At 40.5% G+C, this 13,775-nt stretch overlaps 2 protein-coding genes across 2 annotated transcripts in view; both read right to left on the bottom strand.

The window, feature by feature from the left end:
* Nucleotides 1-384: 384 nt before the first annotated feature.
* Nucleotides 385-4,526, bottom strand: tmem125b (transmembrane protein 125b). The gene is made up of 2 exons (XM_052134806.1): nt 4,141-4,526; nt 385-1,110 (listed from the first exon to the last, which is right to left on the bottom strand). The coding sequence occupies exon 2, from the start codon at nt 1,078-1,080 to the stop codon at nt 424-426; it is 657 nt and encodes a 218-aa protein (XP_051990766.1). The 5' UTR covers nt 1,081-1,110; nt 4,141-4,526; the 3' UTR covers nt 385-423.
* Nucleotides 4,527-7,548: 3,022 nt separating this feature from the next.
* The window catches only part of cfap57 (cilia and flagella associated protein 57), a 32,103-nt gene continuing 25,876 nt past the window's right edge, over nt 7,549-13,775 (bottom strand). The window contains exons 17-22 of the mRNA XM_052133526.1: nt 11,491-11,634; nt 11,253-11,369; nt 10,756-10,890; nt 10,527-10,670; nt 8,491-8,623; nt 7,549-8,290 (exon numbers count right to left, since the gene is read on the bottom strand). Of these exons, the coding sequence (XP_051989486.1) occupies nt 8,130-8,290; nt 8,491-8,623; nt 10,527-10,670; nt 10,756-10,890; nt 11,253-11,369; nt 11,491-11,634 (834 nt within the window). The 3' untranslated portion in view covers nt 7,549-8,129. The remainder of the gene's footprint in view (nt 8,291-8,490; nt 8,624-10,526; nt 10,671-10,755; nt 10,891-11,252; nt 11,370-11,490; nt 11,635-13,775) is intronic.

The raw sequence follows: 13,775 nt of genomic DNA, 5'->3' as shown, positions 1-13,775 counted from the left end.
TCACCTCAACAATAACATTTATTGTATTAGTTATTTTACATTTGAAATCATATTTAGTGTAAACATTCAAGGCAGTCTGATTAAATAATGAGTCAAGAAAGAGTTAAAAAAAAAAGAAAGAAAATTTAAACCATCATATTGCTTCCAGTTCATTCATCAGGGCTGAAAACGTAAGGTCTGTAGTATACAGTGTTCCACACAATGTGATCTGTTGTCTACTGTACATTTTGACAAAGTAGTACAGAAATACAAACACATTTACATACTGTGCACACTGCACAGAATACACACTACTGCTAAAACAGAACAAGTAATATTGTAGTATGTTATTACGATCAGAGTTTATTGGTCAGTGATTGTGACTTCTTAACTTCTAACCTTCACTTGCACCCTTCTCTTCTTCCCCTCTTTTCGATTCTCCTCTCATAACAAATTCGACTGACTGGATGTCGAATCTCTCCATGGTCTGTTCCTTTGCCCCATCACTGTATATACTCTTACCCTTCGCCGCTGTCTTCGCCTTCTTGTGTTCCTCTTCCCCTGTACATAAACCACCACACCATATACCATCACACCCAGCACCACAGCGCCCCCGCTGGCCAGGAGTATCACCCCAGAGAGAAGCATGTCAGACTGAGTGAGACTGAGCAGTGTGGTCCCACAGACTACCAGTGCCAAGCCAGTGAAGAGCAACAGCACGGGATCCGCAGTTCCTCCAGTCCGCAGCTGTTCGATGCGCCTCCGGCTTCGTATGCAGTCCATGTCTTGTACAGCTGAGCTGAGCAGCTGCTTCAGGAGCACCACCAGTGCCAGGAAGCAGAGCGTTGAACCCACGCCCAAGCGCCACAGTGCAGAGGGCCCCACTGCGGAAGAGGCGCTCGAGAGGAGCCCCACACCAGTCGAGCCCAGGCCCAGAATCATGGCTACTGAAAAGCAGTAGCACAAGATAGAGACATGCGGTTTGTTGAACCACCACAGCTCCACCTGATCCTCCATAGCTTGACGCTGTAGCCACAAAGGATCCACTTGCAGATGGAGAGGAGCTCCAGGACTCAGCACACTCAGAGGGAGCAGCTCCATCTCAAGCGTTTCTCCACTGTTGAATCTGAACTGTAATAATAAATGAGACAATGCAATTAATATTAGAAGCCTTAAAGGGATAGTTCAACCAAAAATGTTAAATCTTTCATCATTTTCTCACCCTCATGCCATCCCAGATGTGTGACTTTCTATCTTCTGTATAACAAAAAAGATTTTTAGAAGAATATCTCAGTTCTGTAGATCCAAACAATGCATGTGAATAGTGACCAGAACTTTGAAGCTCCAAAAATCATATAAAGGCAGTTTAAATAATCCACAAAACTCAAATGATTTAATATATTCTTCTAGAGAAATGCAATCACTCTTGGCCAGAAACAGATCAATATTTTAATATTTTTCTTTTACTATAAATCTTCACATTTTGTGTAAGTGTAAATGGAGATTTATATTAAAAAGGACCACGGCAATCATATAACTTCTGAAGATATAGATTTAAACACTGGTGTCTTATTGATTACTTTTAATATGCACTTATGTGATTTTCAGAGCTTCAAAGTTCTAGTCACCATTCACTTGCATTGTATGGACCTACAGAGCTGAAATATTCTTCTAAAAAGAAGAATTTTGTTCAGCAGAAGAAAGTAAGTCATACACATCTGGGATGGCATGAGGGTGAGTAAGTAACTAAATAATTTTTGGGTGAACTATCCCTTTAAGGAATGTTTGCTTAAACACCAATCAACAAGTTAAACCATTCTGAGAGGTTGGTTTTGTGCTGAAAAAATAAATAAATACATGTTTACTGACATTTTGCACTGATTTAAGCTGTATCAGACAGCTTAACTGGAAATAGACATTTCTTCCACTTTCTCACCATTCAAAAAAAGCTAGCTAACACATAAAATGCATTGCTGGAAATAAAAGGGCAGTCTTTAAGGTAACCAATAATATGCTGTTTTTAAGCCACGTGACATTTGGTTTTGTCGCCAAGAGGGAGACAGGGAGACACCTACATACCATTTTGGTATGCTTCTTCTATAATATATATATATATATATACAGGTGAAACTCGAAAAATTAGAATATCGTGCAAAAGTTCATTAATTTCAGTAATTCAACTTAAAAGGTGAAACTAATATATTATATAGACTCATTACAAGCAAAGTAAGATATTTCAAGCCTTTATTTGATATAATTTTTATGATTATGGCTTACAGCTTATGAAAACCCCAAATTCAGAATCTCAGAAAATTAGAATATTGTGAAAAGGTTCAGTATTGTAGGCTCAAAGTGTCACACTCTAATCAGCTAAACACCTGCAAAGGGTTCCTGAGCCTTTAAATGGTCTCTCAGTCTGGTTCAGTTGAATTCACAATCATGGGGAAGACTGCTGACCTGACAGTTGTGCAGAAAACCATCATTGACTCCCTCCACAAGGAGGGAAAGACTCAAAAGGTAATTGCAAAAGAAGTTGGATGTTCTCAAAGTGCTGTATCAAAGCACATTAATAGAAAGTTAAGTGGAAGGGAAAAGTGTGGAAGAAAAAGGTGCACAAGAAGCAGGGATGACCGTAGCCTGGAGAGGATTGTCAGGAAAAGGCCATTCAAATGTGTGGGGAGCTTCACAAGGAGTGGACTGAGGCTGGAGTTACTGCATCAAGAGCCACCACACACAGACGGGTCCTGGACATGGGCTTCAAATGTCAAACGTCTTACCTGGGCTAAAGGAAAAAAAGAACTGGTCTGTTGCTCAGTGGTCCAAAGTCCTCTTTTCTGATGAGAGCAAATTTTGCATCTCATTTGGAAACCAAGGTCCCAGAGTCTGGAGGAAGAATGGAGAGGCACACAATCCAAGATGCTTGAAGTCCATTGTGAAGTTTCCACAGTCTGTGTTGGTTTGGGGAGCCATGTCATCGGCTGGTGTTGGTCCACTGTGCTTTATTAAGTCCAGAGTCAACGCAGCCATCTACCGGGACATTTTAGAGCACTTCATGCTTCCTTCAGCAGACAAGCTTTATGGAGATGCTGACTTCATTTTCCAGCAGGACTTGGCACCTGCCCACACTGCCAAAAGTACCAAAACCTGGTTCAATGACCATGGTATTACTGTGCTTGATTGGCCAGCAAACTCGCCTGACCTGAACCCCATAGAGAATCTATGGGGCATTGCCAAGAGAAAGATGAGAGACATGAGACCAAACAATGCAGAAGAGCTGAAGGCCGCTATTGAAGCATCTTGGTCTTCCATAACACCTCAGCAGTGCTACAGGCTGATAGCATCCATGCCACGCCGCATTGAGGCAGTAATTAATGCAAAAGGGGCCCAAACCAAGTACTGAGTACATATGCATGATTATACGTTTCAGAGGGCCGACATTTCTGTATTTAAAATCCTTTTTTTATTGATTTCATGTAATATTCTAATTTTCTGAGATTCTGAATTTGGGGTTTTCATAAGCTGTAAGCCATAATCATAAAAATTATATCAAATAAAGGCTTGAAATATCTTACTTTGCTTGTAATGAGTCTATATAATATATTAGTTTCACCTTTTAAGTTGAATTACTGAAATTAATGAACTTTTGCACGATATTCAAATTTTTCGAGTTTCACCTATATATATATATATATATATATATATTATACTGCATCTTTAATAAATGTATTATATTTTGTTGTTAACTGATCAACTTTATCCAACATAGTTTTACAGAAATGTAAAAAATAGTAATGTTATATATAGTATGGAAAAACTACAATGTTGCCATATGGCAACTCTGGACTAATGGAAATGCGCTAATGTATTTTCTCATTGGGAATCTTTATAAATTGTGGCATCCATTATAATATTGCCATGTATTCATTTTTTTTAATGTTTAATGTTTTAATATTTTCCTAAAATATTTATTGTTACATTTAATATAAAATAAACATTTCTTATAATTATTAAACAATAGTTTGTAAATTTGATCATTTTCACTTTCATACAATGGCACAAATACACCCTTTAAAGTATTTCATTCATATAGTTAATCATACTATTAATAAATATTATTCCCCTGTTCAATTCTTATTTCTACTAAATGCAGAGTTTCCTCACCTTGTATCAGTTGTGCATGTCTCAAGTGCATCCACTCCTTGATTCAGGTTCAAAATTATCACCGGATTTTGGAACTGTAACGTCATGAACCTTCCACATGATCATCATCTGTCCCTAGCAGCAGATTTCCGTCCCTGTCTTGAATATGGTCTTGATGTAGAAAACTATAGTTTAGTACTAAAAGACAAACTCACACTCCATACTCATGCTGTCACACCTCTTGCTTTTCTCTCTTTTTTGTTTACCTGCCTTTTTTATTCTCTGGTGTGTCACGGTGCAAGCAGACTGGACATTGATGCCAAGCTCTTGGGCCGATGACATACAACCGTTGTCTTCTCCTCTCACATTCCACCAGGACAATAAGAGGTTTCTCATTGTCTTCTTTATGACACACTAAATAGCATGTCCACAAATGCAGAACACACACAAGTTCACACACAGACACAGACACACTCACATGGTTGTGGTTCAGCACTGACACGAATAAGCAAGGATGCCTTTCAAGAGAAAGACAATAGGTCAACTGGAGGGACATCCCACCAAGTGAAGCTCTGATGTCACACTTTCAGCATAATGGACATTTTGTGACTGTAAGGACGGTGTCATTCATATGACATAAGTTTGCTGCATCCCAGCAACAATAGAGCCACTCTTCTCCTCCTTTTAACCAGTTTCATTCCAACATGATCTGTATTTATATACAGTTCACTGAGGCAACATCTGATTGGTCCAGAATAGCAGTGTGGCATGTGCTTACAGTAAATGTAGAGCAGTAGTGGTGCTTACTAAGGCACAATTACTAAGGCAGAAAAACAATTTTGATTGCTCATATAGGGTTAGACGTTTGAAGTATTAAAATTTGGCATGCAACTTGTCCTGCACCGTTTGTGCGATGGACATGAATCACACCTCACATCATGTGGTTTGTTGAGGAGAGGTTTGCTATTACTTTTCTATGTGATCAGACTTCCCTATTTTTCCAATCACAAAATCCCATAGATTTACACAGAAGGAGGGCCCCAAACCATATCTAGGGTCAGAACAACTTTGAGACTTGGGGGTGGGCTTTTCTGACTTGGACCAGTAAGCAACCATCTAGCAACCCCACAGAACACCCTAGCAATTCCCTAGAAACCACCCAGAACCACATAGCAATGCTCAGGCAAGAGAGTTATCACTTGCAGTGTGAAATGATTCAGTGAAAGCATATCACAATTGTTTGGCAACAGACAACCAATCATAAAATGCCTCACTGTTTGCCCTGATTAAATATCCATACGCTTTGTACAGCTGCAGAAACTTTCAAGCGCCATTTAGATTCACCATGTGATATGTCCAACAGTGATGCACCCACAAAAGAGTGCAAAAGTGCCATTCATTTTTTTCATAGGGATTTCATTAAATCCGTCTAAAAGTTCTAAGCCATAAACCAAACCAACCAGCTCTGATGAATCACAACATTACAATCTTTGATTTGAAGCTGAGAAATATTTGAAAATTGTGCAAAATGAAAATGTTACAAGATTGTGACTTACTGTATAATGAGGGAAGAAGTACAATCCCATGAATACCGTAACTCAATTAAAAATGATGGGAAAATGTAAAATTACTCAAGGTCAGTAGCATAATATGAATACTTTGATTTAAATGAATAATCACTGGCAGATTTTTCGCACTTGTTTTGACTGCCAGTACAGTAAGACAAAAAAGCATTTATATTAAAAGTATTATTATTTTAGATTTTTTTTTTACAGGAAAATAATTAAAAAAACTATCATCAAAATAAGATTTCTGAAGTATATCTTTGCTCTAATATAAAATGTCTTCATAGAGAAAAATAAATAAATATATATATATATATACGCACACATATGTATGATCGAACGTGGATTTTTCTTGATAAAAAAAAAATAATCGCTGGTAACAGGTGCATGTAAAAGTGCTAGAAATAGCATTTTAGTTTAGCATAAAGCTAAATGTTCACATGACAATTTACACAAGGTTAACTATATATACTGCTCCAAAAACGGCAGTGTATAAATAACCACATCTTTTTCCTCAATGACGTTATATCCACCTTTTCACTCATACAATCTATTTCTCCGAAAAATGGAAAATTGCACTTTGCACAACTTCATTAACTTACAATAAACCCACAGTTTCCGTGCATACGCCCACACTTAGTGCAAACCTACGGTGGCCCAGTAGTGCACAACACAACGAAATTCAAAAAGCAAACATAAGTTCACAACACAACGGAAACAAGCCACAACACAACGCAAAAAAGCCGCAACACAACGGAAACAAGCCACAACACAACGAAATAACCACAACACAACGGAATAGCCACAACACAACGGAATAGCCACAACACAACGGAAATGCTCCCGACCACTAGGGGGACAGGTGGTCTCCGGAAACGGTAAATTGCTCTCAATCTCCCATGCGTTATCGCTGGCGGTCTGGATTAGTGATGGGCAATCCGGCTCTTTTTCGTGAGTCGGCTCGTTTGACTCAGCTCACTGAAAAGAGCCGGCTCTTTTGGCTCACAAACGGCTCTTTAAAAAAAAAATGTTTTCTCTATGATAGGTGTGAAAACAATTCTAATTCATTATTAAATGAAATCATACTCGCAATGTCTCACAATTTCTTGAAAAATGCTTTGTTATGAAAAATTGATTTGTTATGAAAAAATAATACTATTAAGCATTTGCATTAGAACTTTTTAATGTATAGAAACAACATTCAAAACAAATACAATCTGAACATAATAGAACCCATATTAAAGAAAAAGCTGTTTCTCGAAGCTCCGCTAGCTTCACAGTTGGGTGCACAGTTCGCATATGCCGGTGTAGGTTGTGCGTAGAACCGGCTTTATGCGATATTTTTTTTGGCAAATTCTACACTGTGCTTTAACATTGTCCACATCATTAAAGTGGTTCCAAATGCTGCTGTGCTTCCGACTCATTTTCCTGCTTTTGCTTTGTTTTCACATGTGTTTTTCCTCTCCTCTCCTCCGAGTTTGACGCTGTGTGTGTGAAATATCGGCTTTTTAGTGCCGACGCTGCCCCCTAGTGGTCGGGATCATTTCCGTTGTGTTGTGGCTACTCCGTTGTGTTGTGGCTTGTTTCCGTTGTGTTGTGAACTTATGTTTGCTTTTTGAATTTCGTTGTGTTGTGCACTACTGGGCCACCGTAGCAAACACTCCTACCAACAGCCACTTGCACTTTGCGCTGGCAAGAAAATTGCGCTTCCAATTAGCGCTCTCACAAAAAGTGCATAAGACGCAAGCACACAGTCGTTGCACGTATCCTTGCACCTTGTGCACTCATGAAAATGGAGAAAACAATGTTTTAATTTTATTGCAAAATATTCAGATATATACAGTATTAAAAAGTTGTTTGGAAGTGCAGGGAGACAAACCCGATTACGTAATTTGCAGAGCGATTCACTAAATGACGGAACTTTTCTCTTCAGCCAATGGGTAGTGTTGTTCTTAGCCAGAAATTCTGCTATTAAACAGATTATTTTTTAAATGACGTTGAAATAACGTGGACTGATGGCTTCAACAGAAGCATATACCATTGATTAACAACCTCTGTGCTCATAGGTCTGTCTTTAAAGGTTTATACGTTATCGTCACAAATTTATGTCACAAGCCTTATTAATCCAATCATTGCTATTGACCTCATAAATATGCAAATAAGAATGTTAATCCATTCATTAAATGTTTAATTGGGGTTAAAAATGACACTGGGTTAACAATTTAAAGTGTAAGAAGCCCTAATGAAGCTTTAATGGACCAACGTTTTGAAAATGTAAGTGTTGTGCAGGCTACATTTGAATCTGGTGAAGTTAAGGTATACAAGTCACATTTCATATTTTCTCTCAAGCAACCAAACACTGTATGACATCTAAATAAAACTGTTTAAGAGAATTCTGTTACAGCATTTGATGGTTTAATCAGAAATGAAGGACAGGAAGCACATTTAGTTGGTGAGTGGTGGTAGTTTGGTTCTGGATGAGGGTCTCTGGCCGTCAATCTCCTTCTTGAGCCTCTGGATCTCCAGTCGCTGAAGCTGGATGATCTTCTCTGCTTCTTCTTCAAAATTCAGCTGTGTCATCGAACCGCTGCTCCTTGCCGAAGCTGCTGCGGAAACATGGAAGAAGAAATGCAGCTAAGAAGCTTTAAAATAATGATATGATATGTAAATGTCAATGTTAAATCAGTGTAGCTCATCAGAGTTTAAGACATTAGAGGTTAAATGAGCATTTTAACAGTTGTAGCTACACATCATACACCTGAAATTTGATCATTCATTTAGTGTATGAGAGATAATATAAGGTCACCTCTGGTGTTTGTGGAGCTCTTGGTCCTCCTTTTGTTGAGGGTGCATTGACTCTCGTAGTTGTGCAGCTGTATACGGACTGTCCGCAGCTCCTGACGCAGGTCGTTGATCTCCTTGATAAGAGCTACATTCTCCTGCACACAGATGAAAATGATACTGCAGACAGCAACAACTATAAAGACAGCCATGCCAATTAGCGCAGAACATTCAGGAGCTTCTCAATTTCTTTAAATTTACTCATTAAGGTGTCAGGTGTGAAATTTTCACATTATATTGAAAGGAAATTGATAAAGTCAAGTCAAGTCAAGTCAAGTGGTTTTTATTGTCGTTCAGCTATATACAGTTAGTACAGTACACAGTGAAACGAGACAACGTTCCTCCAGGACCATGGTGCTACACAAAATCAACATAGGACAAACATAGAACCACATGAGACTACACAGACTAAATAACATACCTATATAAAGTGCACGAGCAAACGTGTGCAAAAAGTACGGGACAGTACAATAAATTACTAAAAATTACTATCCTCTGCAGGGCTTTACGGTCCGAAACGGTGCAAGTCCCAAACCAGGCAGTGATGCAGCTGCTCAGGATGCTCTCAATAGTCCCTCTATATAATGTAGTGAGGATGGGGGATGAGAGATGTGCTTTCCTCAGACTTCGAAGAAATTAGATACGCTGCTGGGCTTTCTTAGTAATAGAGCTGGTGTTGAGGGACCAGGTGAGGCTCTCCTGGTCACTCTGGGCTCTCCTAAAGTCAACAACCATCTCTTTTGTTTTGTCGACATTCAGGGACAGGTTGTTGACTCTACACCAGTCCGTTAGCCGCAGCACCTCCTCTCTGTATGCTGACTCATCGTTCTTGCTGATGAGACCCACCACGGTCGTGTCATCGGCGAACTTGATGATGTGATTCGAGCTGTGCATTGCTGCACAGTCGTGAGTCAGCAGAGTGAACAGCAGTGGACTGAGCACACAGCCCTGGGGGGCCCCAGTGCTCAGTGTGGTGGTGGTGGAGATGCTGTTCCAGATCCGGATTGACTGAGGTCTCCCAGTCAGGAAGTCCAGGATCCAGTTGCAGAGGGAGGTGTCCAGGCCCAGCAGGTTCAGCATTCCAATCAGGTGCTGAGGAATAATTGTGTTGAATGCTGAGCTGAAATCTATGAACAGCATTTGAACGTATGAGTCCTTTTTATCTAGGTGGGTGAGGGCCAGATGGAGGGTGGTGGGTTAATGTACCTCATGAAGAGCCTCTCAAAGCACTTCATGATGATGGGTGTGAGTGCGACGGGATGCTAGTCGTTGAGGCAGGACACTGAAGACTTCTTTGGCATGGGGATGATGGTGGTGGCCTTGAAGCACGTTGGAACGACGGCGCTGCTCAGAGAGATGTTGAAGATGTCGGTAAGAACATCTGCTAGCTGGTCTGCACATCCTCTGAGCACTCTGCCAGAAATGTTGTCTGGTCCAGCAGCCTTCCATGGGTTGACTCTACGTAGAGTTTTCCTCACATCAGCCATGGTAAGACAGAGCACCTGGGAGGAGGGGTGGTCTTCCTCGCCACCACGTCGTTCTGTGCTTCAAACCTAGCATAGAAGTTGTTCAAAGCATCTGGAAGGGAGGCATCTTTGTCACAGGCAACTGATGTTGTCCTGTAGTTGGTGATGGCCTGGATGCCCTGCCACATGAGCCGTGTGTCGCCACTGTCCTGGAAGTGACTGGGGATTCTCTGGGCGTGTGCGCGCTTTGCCTCTCTGAGAGTTCGCCCCTCTCGTTGCAAAGTCCACATACAGATGGAATTTAGGGAGCACTGTCTTGAGATTCGCATGGTTGAAATCTCCAGCAACAATAAACAGTCCGTCAGGGTGAGTATTCTGCAGTTCAGTTTTACCTCAAGTATGTTGTTAACAAGTAGGACACTTCCAGAGGTATTTACACATAGCTATTCGTCAAGCCAGTTTGAATCTAATAATACCTACTTACATTTCACAATTATATAAGGATTTCATGATAGTTCATTTGTCTTTCTCTAACCTTCATGAGCTTCACATTGTTGGCCTGGTGCAGGTTTGTGTCTCTGGTGAGCTGTTTCTTCAGTGAAGCGATAATCTTCTCGAAGTGCTCCCTCTGTCTGCTGTTTTCCCCCTGGCTGTCTGTGTCCAACCCCACAACGTCTATCTACAGTCAAATATCATTAATGTATGCTAGACTGGAGATCACACCAATCAGAGCATTAATAATGACCAGAGTGTGTTGAGCTTACCACATCTGACTGTTGGACATAACATTTATAGAGCTCTCGAATGTTTTCCTTCAGTTTTTTGGGTTCCTGAATGCAGTCCAAACATTTGTGAAGGTCAGCTTTAAACCTGTGCACCAGAGTCCCCATATCCTGAAGCTGGAGAAGAATAAATGATTTAACGTTTTTGCAGTGCAAAACAGGCAATTTACATTAGTGGGATCTGTGATTATTTTGCTGGTGTGGAATAAATGGTGAACCCAAAATGTCTGAAAGTCAATTCAAGATTCTGAATTTAAAGAAAAGTTTAATAGTCAACTGTTAAATTTGAACTATCTTTATACATATAGAAATGAAAAATGTGACACATAGTCAACTAATTTTAAATATTTCAAGAATGGTCTGATGTGAGTCAGATACATAATTAATTTGTAAGAGTAAGTGTTGCTCAATAAACAGTGATTCGCATTTCATCATGACTTATCTTATCACCCTTTGGTGAGTGCAGTACACATACAAACCTTCTGCATCTCTTTCTGCATTTCTTTGTCTTTGGTTTTCAGTTTTAAGTTCAGTTCAGCAATGTTCAGCTCCAGTTGTGTGTTGTTCTTTTGGAACTCTTCCAACTCTCCCTCCATCTGACACACACACACACACACACACACACACACACACACACACACACACACAAAATGTGTGTATTGAAATATGACATTGATGATTTCAGATATGCAGCAATAAAGAATATGTTTTCCGCACCTCTTGCATCTGTTCCTTCAGCACTTTGATTTCATTCTCTTTTGGCTCAATCTGCTCCTGTAAATACTCATCCTTGAACTCCATCACTGCCACTGTATTTTTAAGTGTGTCGTTCTTCTTTTTCAAGTCATAGATGCTCTTTTCCTGTTGACACAGAAATTATGATTCTTTGCTTTAATGTGCCCCAAAATGATCTCACGGTTAAAGGTGCTGTAAGATATTTTTTTCATGGAAAGGTACAGTATGCAAAAAATAATCCTACTCCCTGAAATATGTCACTGAAATAGCTTCCCTGAGATCACATCAATTACTGTTTGTCAGTTGTCAGTTATAAACTCTGTAAAAAGTCAAATAAAAAGTGTCCGTGGACCGTGGACATATTACTGTAGTTCTGTAGCCAATCAGATGGTGTCTGAGGCGCTTTCTGCAGGTCAATCATTTTGTGCTTTCAAATAGTGTTGGAAGTTGCAGCGAATTATCGAGGCTTAATGCCATGTTCTGATCTATAATTTGCCAGTTGAGGGTGCTATTTCACTACTGTTGTGTTTGACAATCATGGGAACATGCTTTGTGTCAGTCTTAACCGTATCGGTGCAGTGTTTTGGAAAGAGGGAGCATGGCTAAATCAACGGTTCAGTCTCGAGGGAGATAGAACGACTAAAATGTCTTATGGCGCCTTTAATTCAGAGAGAGTGGGTTGACAGTTTTGCAGCTGAAATTGGTCTGGGCTTACCAAAATTTGAATTGCTGCCCCCAGTGGCTGAAGCTTGAAGTATTGTTGAACATATAACAAAACCTAACCTTCGGTGGAGTGAAAATAAAATGTTTAGGTCGAAAAGGCAAACTTTTGTGAAAATGACTATTTCCTGTTTTCAATGGGACCAGAGCCCATGTCCTGTAGGTTGCTCACATTCTATCAGTAGCACTAGAGGGAAAAGTTATCATATTTCAGTTGATACATAAACACCTGTCTTTATCGGACGTGAGCGTTGCCACGTCGTGCTGCAATGGCTTGATGCTGTCTACACTGGACGTGCAAAAGCGAAGGTTTTAAACAATTTATTTGTCTTGTTGGCAGGAGTAGTGCCAGCGCGTGCGACACAAAATGGCCGTTTACTGTCTGCGAAACGCAACGCGACATGACTCATGCATCCAGTGTAGACAGCATCATTGATTATAATGGGAGCTATTTGCGTTTATGTCTGGTGTACTTGTCAGTAATTCAACAAAACTGGGTTGATTTCAGGGTAAATAAACATTTAGAACCAAAATACTGGAACCATATGATATTCATGACTTTTGGTTCTATTAACGGTTCCCACATGTGCAACTTTCCACCGATGCGGATGAAACACTGTACTAAAATACTCTGATGGTGCTTCCTATACTCCCGCTATACTGAATCTACAGCATGAAACACACAGCACATCCAGTGCATTCTGGTTCCTGAACTAATGACTTTCATGAGCCGGTTCTTTTGAATCTACAGTGCGAAACACAGTGCGTGCAGTGTAGTCTGATCCCTGACCGAATGACTCTAATGAACCGGTTCTTTTGAATCTACAGTGGAATAATACAGCGCTACCAGTGTAGTCCAATTCCCAAAATAAATGACTCTTATGAGTAGGTTTATTTTAGTGAATCAAAACATACTGTAAAGCATTACTAGTGTGGTTCCCGAATGAATTACTCATATGAATTGCCTCAATTTTTCATTTTTTTAAAATGAAATTAAATAAGAACTGTCATAGTTTCACAGGCATGAAGTACAACATTAGGCTACACAATAGTTTAAACTGTCTCTGGAACTGTTACTGTTGTAAAGGGGTTAATGGAAAGGAGGAGGCGAGAACCGGCTTGACAATATAAATAATATTTTAATACAAAATTAAACAAAAAGACAAACACACAAAGGTGTCGAACAGCTGTTCGTAAATCTCTCTCCCCCGCACTGCAGCTTCCAGTTGGCCTTTATCCCTCTCTGAGGCTTGATTAGCCCAATGTGTGCAGAATCACGACCCGGCCCTGCCCTTCATCCTGTCACATTCCTCTCTAGTTCTCTCAGGCCGGGGAGCCCCCGTAGCTTGGTCCTCGGCCACTCCTGCAACGGACAACAACCATGCCACCCCGGACGGATCGGAGGCAGTCTTCCGGCTCCTGGTGGACGGAACGCCCCCTCGCATACTCAGGAAACAGAAGGGGTCTCCCCCGCCCCTGGCAGCGGTTCTCCCACTCCAGGCGGTCGGCCAGGAGCCCCTCCCCGCTCGCAGTCGGCATGACCCCAC

This window comes from Xyrauchen texanus, chromosome 9 (genome assembly GCF_025860055.1).
Source record: "Xyrauchen texanus isolate HMW12.3.18 chromosome 9, RBS_HiC_50CHRs, whole genome shotgun sequence".
In the NCBI taxonomy this organism is placed as follows: domain Eukaryota; kingdom Metazoa; phylum Chordata; class Actinopteri; order Cypriniformes; family Catostomidae; genus Xyrauchen; species Xyrauchen texanus.
The sequence above is the reverse complement of the archived record's forward strand: the minus strand, read 5'-3'. Positions and strand labels throughout refer to the sequence as shown.